General features: G+C 34.1%; 2 protein-coding genes and 1 long non-coding RNA gene across 3 annotated transcripts; 1 reads left to right on the top strand and 2 right to left on the bottom strand.

Moving 5' to 3' along the window:
* Window positions 1-1,132: 1,132 nt before the first annotated feature.
* Window positions 1,133-2,287, bottom strand: LOC126674700 (uncharacterized). The gene is made up of 2 exons (XM_050369189.2): window positions 1,950-2,287; window positions 1,133-1,811 (listed from the first exon to the last, which is right to left on the bottom strand). Exons 1-2 carry the CDS (start codon window positions 1,985-1,987, stop codon window positions 1,439-1,441), a joined length of 411 nt encoding a protein of 136 aa, XP_050225146.1. The 5' UTR covers window positions 1,988-2,287; the 3' UTR covers window positions 1,133-1,438.
* Window positions 2,288-11,600: 9,313 nt separating this feature from the next.
* Window positions 11,601-15,304, bottom strand: LOC126671596 (uncharacterized). Its single transcript, XM_050365379.2, has 10 exons — window positions 15,197-15,304; window positions 14,994-15,047; window positions 13,873-14,139; window positions 13,494-13,735; window positions 13,176-13,379; window positions 13,003-13,095; window positions 12,807-12,908; window positions 12,275-12,670; window positions 12,109-12,181; window positions 11,601-11,813 (listed from the first exon to the last, which is right to left on the bottom strand). The coding sequence occupies exons 6-9, from the start codon at window positions 13,012-13,014 to the stop codon at window positions 12,131-12,133; spliced, it is 561 nt and encodes a 186-aa protein (XP_050221336.1). The 5' UTR covers window positions 13,015-13,095; window positions 13,176-13,379; window positions 13,494-13,735; window positions 13,873-14,139; window positions 14,994-15,047; window positions 15,197-15,304; the 3' UTR covers window positions 11,601-11,813; window positions 12,109-12,130.
* A 1,807-nt stretch (window positions 15,305-17,111) lies between these two features.
* LOC130015216 (uncharacterized) lies at window positions 17,112-19,727 on the top strand. Its single transcript, XR_008790279.1, has 4 exons — window positions 17,112-17,671; window positions 17,757-17,843; window positions 18,438-18,525; window positions 19,502-19,727. It is a non-coding gene; the product is annotated as an uncharacterized LOC130015216 (long non-coding RNA).
* The last annotated feature ends 4,039 nt before the right edge of the window (window positions 19,728-23,766 follow it).

The following is a 23,766-nucleotide window of genomic DNA, read 5'->3' as shown; positions in this document are numbered from 1 at the left end:
ACTCTGGGATCGGCAGACTATGGTCTTGCTTACGCTGGTAATTTGACGAGGATTTGTTCCCGTCCACTCTGGGTTTATTTTTCAATATGCTATGTCATACTTACGCTGGGATCATTTCAATACTGTTATTCCATAATCATATTATATTAGTATAAAAATGTTTTGATTTAAGGGTTTTAAACTTAATAAATGTAAATAGTATTGCGAACTCATCTCAGTATATCTGACCCCGTTGTTTTCCCAAATTTTCCAGGTTTATGATTTGAAAGTTGGTCCACTCCGATTCTTTTGATTCTTCGGATGTTTTTATGTTATTTAACTAGTTACTGTTTTCGAACTCTTAGACCGCAGTAGAACTAGTTATTAATATTACAATTGATATTACACTTTGGGATTATCGATTTGATCGATTATTTATTATTGGCAAGTTTACTCTGGATTACATTACTGTTATATATAAGGCATGCTGTTGAGCATTTCAGATATTTAAGTTATTTATATTAGAACTGTAATATAAATTGCTAGACTTAGGTTGGAGTCTCGGTTGCCCCCGAGCAGTTTTCTGCAGGTTTAAATGTTTATTTATTTTCCGCAAGGCTTGCTACGGGTTTTAGTACGACCATACCCATACCCTAGTGCCGGTCACGATTCATAAAATTGGGTCGTGACAGATTCGAGTTATTAAACGTCGAAAACGGACGAGAAACGGAGATCGAGCGACGAACCGTCGAGAACGAACGGTGAGAACGAAAGAGAAAGAAAGAGTTTGATGAAGCTTCTGGCGAATCCTTCACTTGAAGGAAATTATATATAATCCGGCTAATTTGCATTTTGGTCCTTAAAACTTTTTAAAAGTTTCAATTTAGTCCAAAACCTATCCGCGTCCAAATTTTAAACGGTCTCCGATTGACTCGAAACTTTTAGCATAAATACTATAAAATATTTCGCGGACTTTGGCGAAATAATTTCCGTCACGGAATTTATAATTTATTTTATGTTAATTTCCGAAATTATTTCCTTAATTCTCGTAAAACCGCTTAATAAAAATTATTCTAAATTCCCGATATAATTAAACTAAATTCTCCTTAATTTAATTTATCGGAAATCTCGACACGTGGCACGACGTAACTACTTAAAAAATAATTGGGGTATTATATTATGATATTAACACTTCATTTTAGCATTACATTGGAGATGCTCTTATGATTAAAAAGATACAGTTCATCCAAATTAGAGTACAATCCTACCACACCCGCTACTGAGTCATACTCAAACTCATCCAAATTACCTTCCATACCCTTCTTCACCCTGCCTGCTATTACTCTGCATACCAACGTTGATCTTTTATCATTAATATTTCCAGTTTTGCCCTCCTCTACAATTTCAGCCTTGTCATGAGCTTTACCACTCGTTGCTGTGGTCAAAATCCCATTTTCACTCACAATTTTTGTAGATGATTCTTTAAACCCATTTTGATAATTCTGCATCGGTTACAATGCGGAATTGTATTGCATAGATTGGATGACCCATTTAGCCCTAGTGAACATGTGAAGCTTGTGTAGTAGAATCTGAGGAGTTCGTTGCCGTCTGCTATGCAACGAGGGCATTTTTTGGGGAGATTTTTGGTTGCTTTAGCTTTAATGGAGTCTCTGCATTCTTCAAATTTGGAGATGCTTCTTTGTGTGTTGTGGTCTTTTAGGATTCGGTCTATTTGGCAAATTGGTGCTTGTTTCTTTAGCCAGCTTGACTGAAAAATTATTTCCACCATATTCTTGCGGTTCCTCAAAATCATCTGACTGAATCTGCATATCCTGAGATTACAAAAGAAGATAACTATAATGAAATTTACGAAAACCCTCAAATCATTAAAAATTCTAAAAATCAATGAACCAATTTACAAATAAGAAAACAAAATTAATTGTTGGTAGAATTGGTTAATTAAATTCTACCGGTAATAAACCACCGTCACCTCGCAACTAACCACCATCGCTATTTTTTCTTCAAAAATTAACAAAATCAGTGAGATCGGAAACTTTTGGTGTCGCCCACCTCCTCTTTTCTCCTACCACCATCGAAACAACAACCATGACCATCACCGCCGAATCTATTTCTTCAAAACTCTCATTAACCAATCTCTCACTCAAAAACTAATCCAAAATCCTAAAGTTTAAAGAAAATAGAAAGGATGCTTTGATTAATTACGTATATGATTAATTTAAGAGGAGTAATAGTGTAAAAACCAGAGATCTTGCTCCAGAATAATTGCTTTGTGTTATTTTAGATTCATTTTTCTTTCACTCTGTTTCTATTCTAAAGAAATCGTAGAATTTAAAACTATAAGTTTATTTCGGTAACCAGCTCCAGACAAACCCGAAAAATTCAATTATATTTGGTCAATAGGTTCTTGTGAGATTTTTTTTCTTCCTAAAAATAACAATATATAAATAAAAATAAGAATGACCATCTTACGAAGAAAATGAGCCATTTTTTAAAATAAATAAAGCAATGTGGACTTTGTGGCTACTATAAAAGCCATCCAAATATACATTCGTTTAACAAATTAAATTATTCCAAATTTGAATAATTTACTAAACGAACGGTAGCACGAAAAATAAAGAGAAAATTATATGGGACACGTGATTAGCAATAATAATCACAGTATTACGTGATGGTCTTATAAATTGCAACAAAAAATTTGGTCTTTCTTAAACACGTGTTTAGCTTTTATTAATTGCCAGAACACGTGATGGGCTTGCAATTTTTGCACATAAAACATACTGCTCCTTATCTTCTTCTGATAATCATTTTTTCTAATTATTTCTATTTCTATTTCTTGACTTTTATTTATCTTGTCATAATTTTTCATACCCTCTTTTATTTTTTAATCTCCTTTAAACTACTACTTTTTGATTTAATTATGAAAAAAATAGGTTGAATTGTTGAAGATGAACCATGTATTTTTTTTTCTATTTACGTATTCTGCAAGCATAGATATTACTGATTTTTAATCTCGATGCATACATTTGTAATCTTCAACTTAAAAAACTTGATTCAATGAAAAAAGTTGGCAATATATTATTTTAAAGCTATTTATGTTTTTTTTTTAATATTTACGTATTCTGCAAGCATAGATATTACTGATTTTTTTTGTTTTGATCTTCGACGCTAATTCATGGAAATTACAATTTTGACCAGTTTTTGAAGTGGGAAGCATCAATAACATTTGTATCTTCCAGCATCGAATCATTCCAATCAATTGGATTTTCATGGAGCACCCTTTTTTTTATCATTTTCTTTTGTTCATTTAGGTTGTACAACATCACCATTGTTTGTTACCTTGCATTTTACTTTCCTCTTAAGTGTTAAAGTTTTTTAATTAACTTTTGGTATTATTTTACTTTCCTCCTCTTGTGATTGTAAGACAATGAAAGCTATATTTTCTTTAGTTTGGTTTCAGCTCTAATTGGTGTATACATAAAGAGAAAAAATTTACTAAAGCTTGAAATGTTATCTAAATTATTTGTCTGTTAGAAATATTATATTTAATTTAGTTTTGAATATTTGTTTACCATGTTAAAAAAATGTTCAATGTTTATGAAAAATAAATTATTTTTTATTATGGAGTTGTTAGTTCTTGTATTTTTTACAAGTGTTCATTTTTACATCATTACATCATACATAAAAATACGTAAAATATACAGCAATTACATAATTATAGTATATATAAATAATACAAATTTTATATAATTGCGGTATACATAAAGTATATATAAATTACATAATTACGGTATGCATAAAATATAAAAATTACATAATTATGGTATACATAAAGTATATAATTACTGTATATATAAATTATATATAAAGCATACAAAAATTATATAATTACGGTATATATAAAATATACACAAAATATATATAAATGATATGATTACGGTATACATAAACTATACAGAAAGCATACAAAAATTATATGATTACGGTATATATAAAATATACATAAATTAATAATTATAGTATTTATAAAATATACAGAAAATATACAAGAAATACATAATTACGGTATATATAAAGTATACAGAAAGTAAACAGAAATTTCATAATTACAATATACATAAAGTATAAAAAAATTATATAATTACGATATATAAAAAGTATAAATACAATATACCGTAAGTATACCAAAAGTATAGATAAATTATAGGCTAAACCCATCTAGAGGCCCTTGTACTATATCATTTTTGTTCAAAAAGCCCCTGTACTATTTTTTTGTTCTTCAAGTCCCTTTACTTACATAATTTTTGATTTTTAGGTCCTTTTTTAGTTTTTTCCAGTCCCTCTACTTACAATTTTTTTGTTCCTCCAGTCCTTCAAAAGGACCTGAAAATCAGAATTTTGTCAAGTACAGGGACCTGAAGAACAAAAAAATAGTACAAGGACTATTTGAACAAAAATGATATAGTACAAGGGCCTCTACATGGGTTTAGCCTAAATTATATAAAAAGCATACTTAAATTATATAATTGCGGTATATATAAAATATACATAAAGTATACATAAATTATATAATTATGGTATATATAAAATATACATAAAGTATACATAAATTAACTATCAACTATTCTCATTTAAACCAAATAACTGTCTTGCAACTCAATAATCAAACTGATCTATATTATTACATGCAATAGTGCATATAGAGATGCCCCCTTCCACTGTTACAAATAGTTAAGTTTGCCACAATACAAAAAAATTAACCATCAATTTAATCTCTCACATAGGTTTCTTATAAAATTGCAATAATAGTGAAGAACAAACAATATTGATCAGTGACGCAGCCATGCATGCACCAGCAAGCCAAGCCCAAGGTGGCATCCATATTCTGGTGAACGCCAAATCGATTTTTTTTTCAAAAGTTGAGACAAATTTATTGGGAGTAAAAAAGCAGGAGCTTCAAAAAGATGGTCACCATGCATCGGTTTTAGCAGCGTTCTCTTTTCAAGGTGACCTTGTACTATGGCTCATCAGAGCAAATTGGAATCAAATGGTAAGATTATTATCGCCCGTCGCAATGGCAGAAGTGGCAAATCGTGAGCAGCGGCAGAAGTGTAAAAACAGCGGCGAAATAAGTAGTGGCGAGCCGTGAGAAGTGGAGAGACATGATTCTACCGCTTTCATAAAAAAATTAAGAAGTGGATTCGCTAGAGAAAAGTTCGGCTGAGATAAGAAAATTTTGAGTTTATAAAGTTTGTTGCAAATTTTGTGAGAGGAAGATGGTTTTCATGCAGTTGAGGAGAAGATACAAACTGAGAAGAAAAGAAGAAAGGACATGTGGACTCGGGTTACGTGTTTTGCAAATATGTTTTGCCAATCACGTGTACATGCAGTTAATTGTATTTTAAAAGGAAAAAACTTAATAGTCTCCAAATTAATAATCATACTAATAGTTAGGAAAAAATATGGAGACTGAGAACTCTCTGAAGGAAACTCGCGAACCAGCTGACGATGATAGATCTACGAAGAAGGCAAAATTCCGAGATGGAAAAGGAGAAGAAGCATCTCCTATGGGGATGTCTTTTAGGGATAAGCTGGTGCAATCTGAGAAGGATAGAAGGGATACTCTTGAAGGATTAACAGATGATTTTGAAGTTGAGGACCAAGATGTGGAGGTTACCAGAGAGGATGGCAGGTCTGCAATTACGTTTTCTGAGAGGATTATAGAAGAACTGTCCAAACCATGGAAGGCTACGGTAGTGGTGAAACTCCTTGGGAGGTCTATTGGGTATCGCAATCTATGTAATAGATTGGAATCAATGTGGAGTTTTACTGACGCCTTTGATGTTATTGATATTGACAATGATTATTTTCTGGTCAAGTTTAAAAACGGCTATGATATGGAATTGGTTATAACGGGAGGGCCTTGGGTGATGCTTGGACATTACCTTTCAGTTCAGGAATGGTTTCCCCATTTTGATTGTTCTAATGATGAAATTCGTTTTATTAATGCCTGGATAAGATTACCACGCATGCCGATTCATTATTATAATAAGAAGGTCCTTCGATACATCGGATCGGTTGTTGGCAGAGTGATCAAGATTGATTATTGTACGGAAACAGCGGAAAGAGGGAAATTTGCTCGTATTGCAGTAGAGTTGGATCTGAAGAAACCTCTAGTTTCGCATTTTCGCCTTGATGATAGGGTACAATTTGTGGAGTATGAATGTCTCCCTCGTATTTGTTTTGATTGCGGTCGTTTTGGCCATGTTAAGGAATCCTGCCCACATAGAATAGTAAAAGATAGCACTTCTGTGAATGTTAACTTGTCCAATACCGGTGAGCCCTGTGCAAGCTCTGGCAAAGAAAATGAAAAAGAAAACCCTAGTTTTGGTCCCTGGATGATGGTAGGGAAGAAAGGGAAACCTGGAGGAAATTATGGTAATAATCGCAAAAATCAAGGACCTATTGTTACTAAGGAAAATATCTCTCCACAAAACAGATTTAAGGCGCTGAATTCGGAAGACAACGACATAGTTGCTGTTGATACTGTTGACCCTATTTTAGTGGTAGAAGATGTGAGCAAGATTGTGTCAAATCTGATAGGGAAGGGAAGGAATAAGGAAGCCACGCCAAAGACCAAGTCGCATGCAGGAAATGTCCAATTTGTCCCTAAGGAAATTTTATCGAAGAAGCCAAGAGAAGCCCTTACTGAAGTTTCTAATGTGGTGGGCCAGAATTCCAATAAGAAGTTTTTAGTGACTAAAGCCCATACATCCTTAGATAGTAAAAATCATTCTGCAGTGACCGTTACTTTTGATACCCATCCGAAAGGGCCTTCTAATACTGTTATTGATAACGACAGTAGACTGAATAATTTGGGTACTGACACTCAGATGTACTTGAATCCAGAACCTCCAGACAAATTCAACACGAGGATCTGTGATAGTGAGAAGAATATTGATCGCACCCAATTGGAGGAAGATGACCTAATTTCTCCGATTGATGCTATGTATGTGGACTGTTCGGATTCAGGCGATTATAAGAGTCTTGATGTGGCTATGCATGGGATGGATTCCCAAAATGTCTGATGTTGGTTTGCAGCTTCCTCTTGTTTATTTCTTTTTATGATGATTGATAAGAATAAATTAGTTATTTGGAACGTGCAAGGTGCTGGGTCTAAGCCCTTTCTTAGAGTGTTCAAGAATTTTTGTAAGCAGCATAATTTTGATATTTTTGGTATTTTGGAGCCTCGCGTTAGTGGTGTTAAGGCGGATGAGTTTATTAAAGGTAGCGGCTTCTCTTTTTCTCATAGAGTTGAAGCTACCGGTTTCTCCGGGGGAATTTGGATTTTATGGAAAGACCATATTACTGTTTCAGTTATTGAAAATAATAAGCACTTCATTCATGTTAGAGTGGGGGCGGGTATGAATGCTTTTTTGCTTACCATCGTGTATGCTAATCCGAATGCGAGTTTGAGAAGATTGTTTTGGGATGACGTCAATCGTTTAGCGGCTGGGACTACGGAGCCCTGGCTTATCGGTGGTGATTTTAATGCTGCGCTGCTTGATTCTGAGAGAAGAGGAGGTACGTGTGGTAGAATTGGCCACTGCCCCTTTTTCAGAAAATGGGTTGATGCCTTTAATTTGTTGGACCTTGGCTTTCGAGGATCTCCTTTCACTTGGAGGAGAGGCTCACTCATTAAACGCCTTGACAGGTTTATTAGCAACGAAGCTTGGGTAAATTTATTTCCTATGCAGTATGTTCTTCACCTTCCCCGTATCCAATCTGATCACAACCCTATTTTTATTCAGTTTGGTGGGAATCAGATTGAGAATACGTCTAGTAAGCCTTTTCGTTTTTTGGCGTCGTGGGTGGGTAGTAAGGGTTTCGATAAACTCATCATGGATAACTGGAGACATTCTGGGTCGGTTGTTGATTCTATCTCTGATATTTCGGCGAAAATGAAAGATTGGAACCACTCTGAGTTTGGCAATATTTTTGTTCGCAAGAAAAATCTCTTAGCTCGATTAGGAGGTATTCAGCGCGCTAGAGAAGTTTATGATAATCAGAGGCTAGTTGATCTTGAGAAACAGCTCCAGAAGGAATTAGATGATACTCTTCTCCAGGAGGAAATTCTTTGGTTGCAAAAAGCTCGTTGTGATTGGGTTTTGGACGGCGATCGTAATACAAAGTTCTTCCACAGACGGGTTGCGTCTCGGAGGAGACATAATAAAATTTGGGTTCTTAAAGATGATACCGGCAGAAGAATTGAGGACCAAGAATCCCTCAAAGCTATGACGGTGCAGTACTTCTCTAAGTTATTTACCAAAAGTTCTGACATTTTCACTCCTCTTCCTTGTCATAATATGTTTCCTGTTCTCGATGCCTCTACTAGGGCAGCTTTGGCAGCTAATATCACGAGTGAGGAGATAAGAAAGGCTCTCTTTGATATGCATCCACTGCGGGCGCCTGGGATAGATGGCCTCCATGCTCTCTTTTTTCAGAATCAATGGACTACTGTAGGTCCGAAAATCTGCGAGTTTATCATAGGTATTTTCAATGGCCAAGAATTTCCTGCTGAACTCAATCGCACCCTTATTACGCTTATCCCGAAAAGTGAGAACCCGGATTTGCTGAAAAACTTCAGACCGATCAGTCTTTGTAACGTGGTTTATAAGATTATCACGAAGATTATTGCGAATCGTTTCAAGCGTATTATGCCCCATATCATTGGTCCTATGCAAACGAGCTTTGTTGAAGGTCATCACATTACGGACAATATTATCCTAGCTCAAGAAGCTTTACATTCTATGAGGAAGAAGAAGGGTCGGAAGGGTTTTATGGTTATCAAGATCGATCTTGAGAAGGCATACGATCGTATTTCTTGGGACTTTCTCAATGAGACCTTAAGTGATATAGGCATTCCCACTTTTATTTCTAAGGTTATCATGTCTTGTGTTTCTACATCTTCTATGAACATTCTTTGGAATGGCAGTCTTCTCGATGCTTTTACTCCGTCGTGTGGTATACGGCAAGGTGATCCCATCTCGCCTTACCTCTTTGTGCTTTGTGTTGAGAGGTTAGCACAAATGATCCGTCAAGCTTGTATAAGAAAACAGTGGAAACCCCTGTATATGGGCCGTCAATGTCCGGGATTATCGCATCTCTTTTTCGCGGATGATTTATTATTATTTGGGGAGGCATCTTCTGCTCAAGTTGACGTTATCTCTTCTATTATGGACATTTTCTGCTCGTCGTCCGGCCAGAAAATTAATAAAGAAAAGAATAAAGTTTATTTCTCAGGTAATGTTCCTAACTCTACCAAGTATTCTTTGGCGCAGAAAATGGGTATTCAAGTGACAGAGGACTTGGGTACTTATTTGGGTGTCCCCCTTATCCATGGTAGATACTCTAAAAAACACTCTAGAGGTGTCATGGAAAGGATAAACAAGAGGCTGTCTAATTGGAATGCGAAGTCTCTATCTCTTGCGGGTCGGTCTATGCTTATAAAGTCGGTTATTTCGGCTGTACCTATATATTCTATGCAAACCACTTGCTTGGCAAAAGAATCTTGCGCTCTCATTGAAAAGAATTGCAGAAGCTTTCTATGGGGTTCGTCTAGCGATAACAAAAAGATCAGTCTTGTGAAGTGGTCTTCAGTTAATTCGCCTAAGAATTGTGGTGGTTTAGGTCATAGGAAAATTGGGGCGATGAATGAAGCTATGCTCATGAAAATTGGGTGGAACTTAATTGCCAATCCAGACCTCTACTGGGTGAATATTTTGAGAGCGAAATATAAAATGAGTGATAATGGGGTTGTGCAGTTACCGAATACTGTTGGTGCTTCTCACTTATGGCGAAGCATTAGCAAAGTTTGGAGCAAGATTCGTGAAGGCGTTAGATGGGCTCTTTGTGACGGCTCTAAGATCCGTTTTTGGATTGATCCTTGGTTAAACGATAATATTAATCTCGTGGATATCGTTGTGGCAGTCATTCCTCCTGATATTGTGCAACTTACTGTTAACTATTTCGTGGATAGCAATGGAGGTTGGGATTGGGCTAAATTTGCTGCTTTTCTCCCGCATGGTTATTTGATGAAAATTGCAGATGTTATTCCTCCTCACCCTAAAAATGGAGAGGACTTTTTGTATTGGGGTTTATCGAGCTCGGGGCTTTTTTCAACGAAATCTGCGTATGGACTTACATGTCCTGTTGAGGCCAGTAATGAAGAGGAGCATTGGAAGGCTGTGTGGAAGTGGCCTGGTCCAGAGAAGATTCGTTATTTTTTATGGTTAGTTAAGCTTGAGAAAATTCTGACTAATGATCAACGATATATCAGACACCTCACGAATAATAAGGTGTGTAGCAGATGTTTGTCTAATGTTGAGACTTGTGCTCATGCTCTTAGAGATTGTGATTTTTCCTCTTTACTTTGGAATAAATTCCTTTCTCCTGATAGAAGAGATGATTTCTATAACATGAACTATGATGTTTGGCTGGACAGTAATCTGTTGGGGCTCTTTAGCGGAAATGGTAACGGTGACTGGCCTATTGTGTTTGGTGTGGTTCTTTGGGTTTGTTGGAAGTGGAGGAATAATTTTATTTTTGCTGAAAACAGGCTGCCTCTAGCGATGATGGTTAAAGAAGTTGAGAATATGCTGCATTATATCAATGTTGCGAATAACAGGCAGAAAGAGTTTCAGGTCGGGGTTAATTGCTATAGATCCTCTTCTATTTTCTGGTCTTGTCCTAACCTAGGCTGGATTAAGATAAATACGGATGGAGCCTATAATCTGTCGTCTCATGTAGCGAAAGCAGGTGGTTTGGCGCGTGATGCGTCTGGTGGTTGGCTGGGCAGCTTTTCCATGTGTGTGGGAAAGGACTCAGTTCTGGGAGCTGAGTTCAGAGGGGTTTATTTTGGGCTTCTTCTTGGCTGGAAGCTAGGAGCGAAGAAAGTGATGGTCGAGGTGGATAATAAGCAGGTTGTGGAAAAGATTAATTCTGGTTCAAATGCTGCAGGGTATTCCAATCTCGTTGCGGCGATTCGTGGTCTCTTAGCCAGAAATTGGGTGGTTGTCATTTCTCATATTTATAGAGAGGCTAATTTTGCAGCGGATCACTTAGCCTCCTTGATGCCGGATAATCACTACAACATACATGATTTTTGATGGCGTTTTTTATGTATTATAGCGGCATTTATAAATGCCGCTAAATTTTTTACCAGCATTTTCATAAATGCCGCTAGAGCCAGTGTCGGTAAAAGTTATAGCGGCATTTATCTGGTGTGCCGGTATAGATATATACAAATACCGCTAAATGTTGGATGTTATAGTGGCATTATTTAATGGCATTAGTTAATGACAGTAAAGCAAGGTTTGATTTCATACTGAATAACTCAAAATACTTTTAGTGGCATTTGAAATTGCCATTAACATTTGAAATTAACGGTAACCATAACTTGTTGTGGCATTTGAAAATGCCACAAAAGAACATAAATATTACAATTTTTGATTGTTAAAATATTCATAATTAAAATTAAAACCGCCACTGTAATCACTAGAAAATACAACTTATTTTTAAAAAACGATAAATAAATAAATAAATTAACATCTAAATTAATATTTTATATAGGCATTTTTGAATAAAAATTACAAAATATTCATAACCAGTATTTCAAAAAAAAAAGACTAACAATGAACCAATACTATAATATCAATATAGAACTTGAACAATTAAAAAAAGCTAAACTAAAAACACTAGTCTTTCTTTTAGTGAACTCTCATGTATTTTCCTCAAATCAATTCACAGTAGGTAACCTGGAAAGGAGAAAAAGGTATAATAAGTACATTAAAAAAACAGTTCTTGTACAATACGACAAGGCATAAATTGAATATGACGACATGAATAATTATAAGCCAAATGTATCAGGTGAATTACGCAAATAAAATATAAGCCCACCACCAAGTGAAGATCATAAAATTCAAAAGAAGCAACAAAGAAAAAAATCGCAGTATTATGAACATATATGTAAATAGAAGTGAATGCTTTTAATATCAAAATGTAAAACAAACATAAACACAATTATCTTTTGTAAATTAGGCATTCAATTACCTCCAAAAGTAGAAACAAAGCATTAAGCAATTGACCGATGCATTGGCCGATGAGTTTCACTGGTACTTTGAACCTATACCAAAAGACAATGAAACAATAAAACAAAAATGATATCATAATTTTGGTCGGATGAGAAAAAGAAATTCATGACATAAGTTTAGAATACCTGTTCATTAAGAATTTCATTAGATCTAAAAGTCATAGGCTGTTGAGGAACCCTCATTCCAAAAGATGATAACAACAGAGAAATTTGAGACTCTAATCGTACTTGACTTTCCTTCATAGTTGATATCTCATCTACATGACGTTGTTCCATTGCTTTGAGCTCTTCTTCTAAACGATGTACTTTTTCATTAGTTGGTGTATTGTTTTCTTCAGGCATTTCTGATTGATGAATATACCCCCATAAACTTTTAGGGGTAGGACCTAATCCTAACCCACGAACTCGGCCATACGGCTCAGGTCCCATAACCTTAGAATAAATATCATCCTCCCAAGCACCATTACCACGGGATTGCTCAATAGAGTTTGGCAATTCATCTAACATTTCAGTCATTTTCTCCTAGGCAAAATAAAATTATAAGGAAAAAAAAAGCGAAGAGAGAAACATATATTATGAAAACAATCAAAGCAAAAGAAGACCTAATAAAATGATATAATATGAAATTATATACTAATTAAAAAGAATAGATACTTACAACTCTCTCCATGGAGTCTATATCAATTGGTCGTCCATCTTTACGTTTTCTATGTGTTGCTATAAAAGCTTTTGCTCTAGAGGGCTCTTCCCCATTTTCAGCCTGCAAAATCACATTTAAATTGAAATTCTATTAAATATGTAGACGTTCTGAATTACGCTGCAAAAGCAAGCATAATTTCTTAAGGTTACTCTACCATTTCATCCATTAGACGTGCGATACTTTTAGATCCTCCTGTATGCGGCAACTTTTGCTTTGAACGACTTCTTTTATTCGTATCGCTTCGTTTCTGTTGGTACAATACACTGTTAATATTTATGACAACTAATGGAAAAAATATCAAAATTATTTTAAAAGTAAACATTTTACCTTTGTTTTATCTGAAAACCAATAAGAAGCGAGGATCGTCCATTGATCATTTGGTATACGCTCAGGTCTATTATTTATAAGCTCATCTATATTTCTATATTTTTCAAAGTTTTCAGATTTAAGTTCACATTTATAATCCTTCCATTTCTTTCCCAATGATTTCAGCACCCATTTTTCCCCATCCTTGGGAATTATGAACTTTTTCTACAAAAATATTAATTCATTCTGTTATGATAGTTAAGAATACAATGATACAAGAAAATTTATTGTATAAGTACTTAAATATAATAAAACGACTATCAGACATGAATGCATTACCTTCACTAGGATTAAAAAGTTTTCTTTCTAAGTCTGAGTAAAGTTTCTCCAATCAGAAATATGAAGTGGTATTATTAGAGGGTTTCTAGCCATAGTGCCTAAAAAGCTAACAAGCACCCGACCTTCCCTTTTAATCGCTTGCCATCGATTGTTAAATTTCACAAGGATGCGTTCCCCTTCAGGCATGTTCCAAATGTCGGCTAGTAGAGTAGGTCCTCGCACTTTTTTATGTTGGGAAGAATCTTAATAAACAGATAAAATATATGAGTCTTGGTTATGCATACAACATATCGTTAAAAACCAAAAGAATGAAATATTAAAACCTGTTAACTTTTCCAACATTAATTATTTAGATATGCATATATAAATAATTTAGGACCTGCTGCATTATCTTGAGTCTCGTCTTCATAGTTGAAATCACTCTCATGATTGGAATGATTATGGCTAGGGGCATGGGCAGAACGTTGACGATCGGAAAGATTGGCAAGGGCTGCTGCTCGACCGTTGGGATTATTTTGAGCAGTAGTTTGAGTATGGAGTACATCACCTGGTGATATGTTTTGATACTCAAACGTTTGGTTCGTAGTTGGTTGTATATCCTCTTGATTTGAAACACGTACTCTATGTAAACGTTTCCTTGACATTGCTGCATATATATGAACTCATAAAAATTAGTAATATGAAATAATCCAAAAAATGAACAACATAAAAAATTAATCTGCAAAGCATTTTTGTTAAACTTATAGTTAGCGAACAAAGTTTCTCATTAACGTGAAAAATCTCATTAAGCTCCTCATCTTTAGACATAAACATCATATACTAATCTACTGATATTAGAAACCTTATTTTCCACATCATATACCAATCTACTGATATTAGAAACCTCATATCTAGCTTATAAACTCAGACCTAGAAGTTTGCCAAACAAAACTCAGACCTAGAAGGCAGCTACAAAGCTAAACTACATCTCTTAGCTGAATGAAATCATCAAAGTGTTGAATTTCTGCACTTAATTTGAAACATTAATCTTTTCAATCTAATGGTTCCATTTTGTCATTCTGAATTGATTAGTTAATAGAACTTAACATCCAATAATAATTAGACCTTGAATCAATTCAAAAAAAAAACCATTTGAGTCATTAATATTAGAGAACCAAATCTGTCTCTTTTTCTATTTTTTATTCATCAGAAACATGAGATTGAACTAAAACAAACGCAAACCCTAAACAATAAACTTAAATCTAATCTAGGTCAATAAAAAAAAGAAGCACAGCTTAATCAATGGCTAAATTGAGCTAAACAAACCAACTAAAAACAAAAACAGTGAGGCAAAATGGTGAAAATATTAAAAAAAAAAGAGTAAGAGAAATAAGTATAGAATGAAACAAAGTGATCAATCAAAACTATAAAATTATGTAACGATATATGTATAATGATCAATTAAAATACATAATTTTCTTGTATTACAGTATTAATTAAACATTAAATATAGATTATTACCTTGAAAAGGAAGTTGCAGACTCAAAACGAATTACCAGTAGTCTTGGTTTGAACCTAAAAACACAAAGCAAATAACCCACAATCAATTAATCAATTGTCAAACAAAATTAGATATCATATGATATAATCATAAAGAACAAAAGTGCTATATTGATAGAGAGAAATAAAGCGGCACTACAGATTGAAAAGGGGAAAAATTTAACCTAGATTTGAATGTTTTTGTTTGTCTCTGAAGAGTGAAGAGGAATTGATACTTATTTTTAAGAGTTTTAGGAAACTGAAAAGACTTGGCTAATTAGGGGGGAAGGAAAACGCGCTACCAAAAATATGGAGGGAACATAAAAATATCTTTAAAGAAATAATACACTATTTACGGCATTAAAATATTTTATTATGTCATTTATTATAATTGCCAGCAAATATGTCATTTTTAGTGTCAATTAATATAAATGCCACAATTAGTTTAAATTTCTTGACCCGCTGTATACTTTCACCGGTATTAATATAAGTGCCACTAATTAAATGCCATTAAAGACTATATTTGGTGTAGTGAATGTTCTCGGTATTGATTGGCATGATAAGCCCCCAGATAGCCTTTCTTCCTGGTTAGTGCATGATGTTCAAGGAATTACGTATGATCGTAATATCTTTTGTTAGTTTGTTTTAGGCTTTTGCCTCTCTCCTTGTACCAAAAAAAATTGTATTTTAAAAGTGTTGCTTCCAAGAAATAAGAGACACGCGTATGTTTGAGAATATTTTTCTTAATTTAAATAGTTTTCAGTTTTTCCCAAAAATAAAATAAAATATTAAAAAAAATACTTACCAGTAATAACCATTGGCATAATAAAAGTTGTACCTTATAAGTGTAAATGTAACATGTTGTAAACATAGATGAAGGGTCCATCTAGAAAGAATTCTCTCAATATATTTTGAAAAATAATAAAAAACATTTTAAAATAAGCATACCTGATACTGGATCAGTCTTCCCGAAATCTACTTGATTTTTGTGGTACGCATAGCAGATAGTAGAGGAGTTCTACCAATTGACGATGGAGAGTAAAAAGTGTTTGGGAGGCCTCTCATTTAGAAATATATGTCTCAAAAAAAAACACAAACAAAGAAAATATTAACCATTATATTTTATAAATTAATATTATTTTGGCTTAATTTCTTAAAACACCCTGACCTTTCATTCCCTTTTTAATCCTACCCTGACGTTGCAAATCAGTCAATTTTACTCTATTTTGTATTTTTTTTCATTTCAATTGTACCCTAAAGCATAAAATTGAACTTTTTTTATTTGAAAAAAAAATTCTAAATTGATCTTTTTTACATTAGATTAACTTTTTATATTAAATTGACCATTTTTTAAGAATCCTTTTTAACTTTTATCAAATAAATAAAGATCAATTTTATGCTTTAGGGTGCAATTGAAATGAGAAAATGCAAAATGGGATAAAATTGATAAATTCTCAACGTCATGTTAGGATTGAAAAGGGGATGAAAGGTCGGGTTTTTTTTAAGACATTAAGCCTATTATTTTTAAATATATAGACATATTTATATACACCCATAAAGGGGAATTGATGATGAAGATATATTGAATATTGTCTTCAATCGCATTTTTATAGTTCTGAAATATCCATAAAAATCACGTAAGATATTATAAAAAACTAAAAGACACATTCTTAATATTATGTAGGATCATTGAAGGATTAAAAATATGCACCTTACATCTATCAATCCTTTTAGCTCTCCTTGTTGATAACTAAAATCATTTGCAATTGTTGAAGAAACAACAAATTTATTGACAGTAATTAAAAAACCATCAAGCTGAGATTACTTTAACTTTTGTTTGTGTTTTTTTTATGGATTGTAATACCCCGTACGTTTGACGTTGCCGAAGTGAGCAACACAATTTAAATTAGTAGTCATAGCGACTAGAAAAGGGAGTTAGCGAAGGAATTACGTAATTAAGGACGAGGATAGGTCGATATTGAAATCTAAAGAAGGAATTTCAATATTTGTAACATCTAAAATAATTAAACGGGATTAAGGAAAAGTTGGAATTAAAAATAAGATTAAGTCCATAAGAAATTGGAAAATAAAATTTTATTGTCCGAAAAATATAATTTAAATAAATTATTGACGGAAATTGGTATTTAAGATAATAATATCGATTACTTGGATATCGATATTTGTCAAATTAAAATAAGGACGGAAAAGTGACGAAAATAGTCGTTTTCGCTTAAATTGGAAAAGTGAGCGTTTTAGCCAAAATTTGACAAAATCGATTAGCGGAATTTAAATAATAAGTGGGCGGAAGAGTATTATTTATTTGGACATAAATAATACGAAAATTTATCGAGATTTAACGATTGAGTGATTTTTGGGCTAAATTGGACGAAAGAAATGTTAGGAATCAAAGCGAATGGAGGTGGCAATCTTAAGGACTAAAGAGAGCACTTTGCCAAGCTTTATAAGCCCATTAGCTTATGAATATTAAGCCTTCAAGAACTGATTTCCAGCAAAGAGAAAGAAGATGAACCCATCATCTTCTTCAAAGTTCTCAAAATTTCTAAGGCTTGGGGTTTATTCGTTTGACATCGGATTCACGTGATTTTCGCGGCGTCGGAACGAGGAGAAGATTATCTACTGATCTAACCTATCAATTAAAGGTAAGGATGACAATTTTTGGTTAGGTTTTCGGAATTAGGGGCTGTTCTATGTTCATGAATGGGTAATGGATTGTATTACTTGTAGATTCTTCGTTAGACATCGGAATTGAGTGATTTTCGCGGCGACGGAAAGAGGGGAGGAAGACCTACTGATATACAGCTTCAATTCAAGGTAAAAATGAAGTTTTTGTCTCTGAAATTGAGGGTTTATGAGCTGTTCGTGGTGAAGTAATGGTTTGATTAAAATCATGATTATTTGATGTGTAAATAATGGTTTTGAATGATTTTTATGGCGTTGGATTGATGAAATAAATATCTATCATCTAAGGGCTGATCAATCAGTCCCTCCCCTTTCTTGGGAGGGCACGGTGGTAGGGGAGAGGGCTGAGCCACCCTTCCCCCGTAGCATGAACATGTCGACTTTCGTTAAGCGCTATGTTATGAAACTAGGAAACGATTTTGACGCAAAATAGTTTATAAATCAATGCTTGAACTAAAGAAATGGTTATATGGAATGGATAGAAAAATGATGTTTAGTTTTAATAAACCATCGAGATATCAAGGTTTAAGGGTTGAAGTTTAGAGATACGTATTTAAAATGTTAAATACATTATCGGTTTAAAGTAAAGTTGTTGAGTTGGCAAGATTATGATCAAGTTAGAGAATATAGTAGGAGTAAAATACGCCGACCTAAGTTTGAAATTTAGGACTATAATAGATGGTTTACGTTTATGAATTAAACGCATTTAGTTTGTATTCTTGACAGACGCATCGATGCAGCACGTAATCGTCGGAGTTAGCTTAACGGGGTTCGGCTATCATTTTAATGTCGTGCTTATTGGATGGCGAATTTTGTGAGTATACTTTACTTTTGCGTATTATTACGCTATAAGTATATTATTAAATATTTTATTTATAAGTTATAAAAACACATCGCATTATATAATGATTTGTTGTGATTTGAGATTGTATGAACTAAATGGTTATTCTACCGTGAGATACACGGAGTATGGATTATTATACATTTATAGATGAGTATATATATATATATATATATATATATATATATATATATATATATATATATATACACTAATAGTTTATGTTTGGTAATTAAATTGTGAATTCATTTATTATATATTTGGGAATGAATTACATATTTTGTGTTGGATCAAATTGTGTAGTGTTTTATTGTTGTTTGTTCTATGTTTGAAATTTTGTATATCGTTTTGTTGCTATTTGTTCTATGCTTGAAAATGATATGTGATCCGAAGGAACAAGCTACCTATTGGGCGTCAATAGGCCGTGTGATCACCGGTGTCTATAAGAGTCTAGATACGTGTATATAGAAATGTTTGATATGAGCTCATTAAATGTTGATCATATTTATGATTATGAAATGGAATATGTTTGGGTATCGGAAAGGAGGATTATAATTTTGGTAGATACGAGGTAACTCGGTCGAACTATCTCGGGACCCGTATCTAGTGAGTAACTCGGTTGAACTATCTCGGGACTCACACCTTGGGATTAAGTAGTGGCATAAGTAACTCGGTTGAACTATCTCGGGACTATGCCACGTGGTAACGAGTAACTCGGTTGAACTATCTCGGGACCGTACCACTTGGATCAAAATGATTTGATATGAATACAATGCATGTTAGGAAAAGTTAGGAGTTTAAGATTAAGGTTTCCATCGGATCGAATCCTTGTTTGTAATGTGATAATATTATATTTGTTTAAATAAATGAATTTCAATTGCGATGTTATTTTTGTGGTAATACCGTTAGTAAAGTATATCTCACTCAGCTTAAGCTGACCCCCCAATAGTGTTTCCTTTCAGGTTTGTTATATGGCGATGTGGTCGAGCTTCCATCCATTGTTCTGGAAGTCTCAGTTGTGAAAGTTTCTACTCTTCTTAGAGCTGCAGTAGTTATGGTAGTAGACTTAGTCGATAGTAGACAGTTTATGTTTTTCATGTGCTCTGGCATAAAGATGTATTTTTTGGAAAATGGTTTATCCAGCAATTTTGTATATGATTACATGGTATTTTAAATAGGGTGGTTTGTGTTTTTAACAGGTGCCAGTAGCACATTTTTCAAACGTTATATTGCCGATTTTCAAAAATGTATAATTGTTATTTTGCGAAAAAATTTATAGTGAATTTCAGGCTTGCTACGGGATTCGGAACTACAATTCCCATTCCCTAGCGCCGGTTACGGCCCTCGATTTTGGGTCGTGACAAAGTTGGTATCAAAGCAGTTGGTCCAGTGGTAGCCAGTCTATGAAAAGTGTCTGTTTGACCTTAAGTACCTAGGAACTACTGCAGCGTATAGAGTCGAGCCTTATTGCCTATATGTGTTTGCTTGAGTTTGTTTAATGTAATAAGCTATCCATTGCCGATTAGAACGTGTGAGTATGAGATTGCTAAGTGTTTAAATGAATGTGATATGCTTAGGTAGTTAGTCAAGCTTTAAGTTAGATAGTGCATATCATATATTAAATTATTGGATATTGTGGAAGGGTGGTTTGGACAGTATCTCATGGTTAAGAATTGTTTCTGTTCATATTTGGGTAAAATGGAGCTCAGCTACATGCTGTATCAGAAGAGGAGGAAGTGCCTCCTATTTATTCAAGTGAAATTTTATGTAGATATTGGAAAATGATCAGGAATTCATCAAAATGGTTTTCACACTAACGTCACAGGATCACCTAAGAGCCATGGGAACGAGTACATGTTAGATAGTGATAGATTTTTACAGCTCGGGGTAGAACCATCTCGCCTAGGATGAAAATTAGTAAGGAAAATGAAGAAGACCCATCTAAGGAGGGTCCATTAGAGAATCCCGATATTGAAGTATTTGGAAATAGTCAATTTTGGGCTAAGATATTTAGGTACCGTGACATGAGAAATGAGATAATTTGAAAAGAGAATCAGGCCGAGGCGAGAACAAACAGTATCCAAGCACAGATAGAACCTTTTCTAGGGGTACACTTATGATTGAGGCATATACTACTGCATTATGCGTATGGTAAACGCAATGCCTGAGCTTAACAGAGATAGTGATGAAGTCAACCTTAGGTACATTAAGGGATTAGGACCCGGCTTTGTGGAGGCATATGACTACGAGTCGAAATATTTTGGATCCTTATCTGCCGTAGCTTGTTAGATAGCTAGGAATTCGAGTGGAACAATGGTTTCCTTCCACCCTTTTTCTTCCGACGTGAGAGATCGATATTTCTTATATTTAGGAGTGCTGCTCTTAGTATTTGGCATGACCCTAAATTGGTTCATAGAAATAGAGGCAGTGCTAGACGCGCTAGAGAACGCGAACGTGGCATTGTGACCCGAGAGAGGGGTAAGTCCAATCAGGCACCCCATATACGAAATGATTTCTATGTTGTGTGCCATACGTTTTTATGTGATTGAAATGTTTGCATTGTTTTACTTTAATATGTGATTGATTTGATTCACGTATTCACGTCAATAGTATAAACCGTGCGTTGCATATTTTATATGGTTAATTGCCTTGTTTTTGGTATATGATTGATCATAATTGTGTTTGATCGACATGGCGTGCATATGATAAATAGTATCTCGTGTAGGCATTGCCTATAGAAATAGATTATGATAAACTATGTTTATTAGGCTTTATCCTATGCACAATTTATAGTATAACAATTGAACGAAAAATACATAAAACACATAAAATATATATATCGTCAAACGTAATTCCTAATATTACGTTTTATTTAGTGAGAAGGATGGTAAGTGATTAGAGAACAAAGTTCATTGTGAAGAGTCGATATGTATGCCTAAGGGCCACAAGATATAAGTATGTGATCGAAAAGATGAATCATAAAGATAAATGGATATTAGAAGATATAGAGTGGGATGTTTGATTTGAAGTGTTGGAGGGGAATAGTTTTGGCTGTGAAACACTTAGGCAAGTGTTAGCAGACGACAAAACTTTCAATATCAAAATCATAATAAACTCCAATAAATAATAATAAAAGCCAATAATGTCGCAGAGTGTGTAGTCTGGAGGGACTTACGGTTTTGCAAATGATATGAAGATCTTATGTTTTTAACAGTGCAATTGTGCTCAGACATTGCATATGGCCAATCATAATCACGTTAGCAATGCATACAGTTTTTGTACGAAAAATGTTTTTTTCAAAATATAGGTCATGCATCATATTTGTACAACGATGAAAGAAAACGTGATTTTATCGAGCAACTCTTTAGTGATGAGAGCTGTCATCACTCTGAGCCACAATTGTACTAGAGTTTTCAAAGCAATTTGAAATTAAATGAAAAGTTTGAAATGGCCGGCCAAACCAATCAAAGATGATTGGAAATTTGTTTTGTTTTGTAAGAGAACTCCGATGTAAAACCCTGCGACAATAATAAAAATATGAACGTATGTGATAAAATTCACCCCAATAAAAGAATTGAGCCTAAATAATAATAAAACGTTATTGAGTCGATCGAGATGAGTAGTAAGAGGTGTCGATAAGACACCTATGATTGTACATACACAAGGGTAAGACGGAGTGAAAGTAAGAAGCGTATAATAAAAAGAATAAAATGTAATGACCCAAAAAGAATGCGGGATATGAGTGGTATTGAGAAGAATTGGATAATATGCGTTTAATGCTTAATACTCGATTAGAGAAAACGAAGAAAGGAAGTAAAATGTGGGATGATAGGCTATTAGAAAAATTCATTACATGAGGATTAAAGTGAAGACATAAGAGAAAATTAGATTCGGTAATGTTGTTCATAAAAAGAATTAGGTGGGTGGATTTGATATAAGTATAAAGTTAACCTTGTTGATAATTCGAGTATCAGTAAGAGTTTGATATAAAGATTTACACTTAACCGAGAGTATTTCGCATCGACAAAATTTGAAGGATAATTTATCGACCTTAGATCAAGAGATAAGATCAAAAACACTAGAATGAGGTGTATACGAGGATCGAGAAATACATTAAAAGGAGGAAAAAAAATTCTATTAAACGATGGTGAAGACGTCACCAGTCTAATATAAGTAATTGACGTCAAAGATTCGGAAGGTGAAGAAGGACACGACATAAAGTAAGTAATGCCTAGCAGGCATTCAACTTCATAAAATTCAACACCAGAAGGCCATGAAGAGAGTGATTGGTATAAAGGGAAATGTATTCCTATATACCATAGGACATCGATAAGAATGTCATTTATAAATATGTACATAATTGGATACGAGTAAGATGGAAAACAACAAGAAAGATGACGTTAGACTTCGATAAACTTCAAGGTTATGTGATGCGAAAAGGAAACAAAGATTATCAAAAAGTATACATGAATAGACAATTGCAAGGTAGGCATCGATGCTACCAAAAGGCAATTTTTGGGTACAAAAGTTAGTGGGGATGCGAAACCTCGTTGAAGTAAGGTAAAAGGAGAATGAACTTCGAGATAAAGTGAAGAATCAACCTTATACTCTACAAGAAGAGTATAAGTGAATATTAAATATAAATGTTAGAAGAGTCGTTGAAAGAAAATAACTTGAAGTTAACTATAACCAAAGGACGCAGTTTCTAAATTGCCCAAACGAGACCACGTTTTGAACTGTGTTTGGACCTCAAAAGTCGAATATTACTAATCGAAATTAATGGATATAAATAGATTGTATTGCATAGGTTGAATTTGGATAATTCAATCAATGCATTGTTAAATTAAATTGGTTGTATTTAAACCCCAAGAGTGAGTGAAAAACACGAAATTAAGGGAAAGATAAAGGTATTGAGATGGTGTCAACTTTGAGAACGTTCTTGAAAGTCAAGGAAATCTCGGAAGTAGGTCGAGTCTTAACGAAAGTTATGGACGAGATAATAAAATATGGGAATGCTGAATTAAATTCAGCTTAAGACATTTTAAACGCTTGGTTCATCGATTTGAACAATGACTATAAGACCTGCAAGTGCAGCTCCAAAACTACCTCATGGAAGGAATTTCAGCGCAAGTCTTCGACATAGTCGAGGATTATTTGAACTCGATGTTCAAACGAAAGTTGAAGATAGCACTGAGGACTATAAGACTGCCAACT

The sequence above is a fragment of the Mercurialis annua genome, linkage group LG3 (genome assembly GCF_937616625.2).
Source record: "Mercurialis annua linkage group LG3, ddMerAnnu1.2, whole genome shotgun sequence".
Lineage (NCBI taxonomy): Eukaryota > Viridiplantae > Streptophyta > Magnoliopsida > Malpighiales > Euphorbiaceae > Mercurialis > Mercurialis annua.
Note: the sequence above shows the minus strand (reverse complement) of the source record. Positions and strands in the feature narration are given on the sequence as shown.

Bases quoted from the DNA above. Each gene is read 5' to 3' on its own strand.
- LOC126674700 (XM_050369189.2), bottom strand. From the start codon at position 1,987: ATGGTGGTTAGTTGCGAGGTGACGGTGGTTTATTACCG. The intron at 1,812-1,949 runs GTAGAATTTAAT...TTGTAATCTCAG, and splicing joins GTGACGGTGGTTTATTACCG to GATATGCAGATTCAGTCAGA.
- LOC126671596 (XM_050365379.2), bottom strand. The intron at 12,671-12,806 runs GTAAGTATCTAT...TATTTTGCCTAG, and splicing joins TAGACTCCATGGAGAGAGTT to GAGAAAATGACTGAAATGTT. The intron at 12,182-12,274 runs GTATTCTAAACT...CTTTTGGTATAG, and splicing joins ATGAAATTCTTAATGAACAG to GTTCAAAGTACCAGTGAAAC.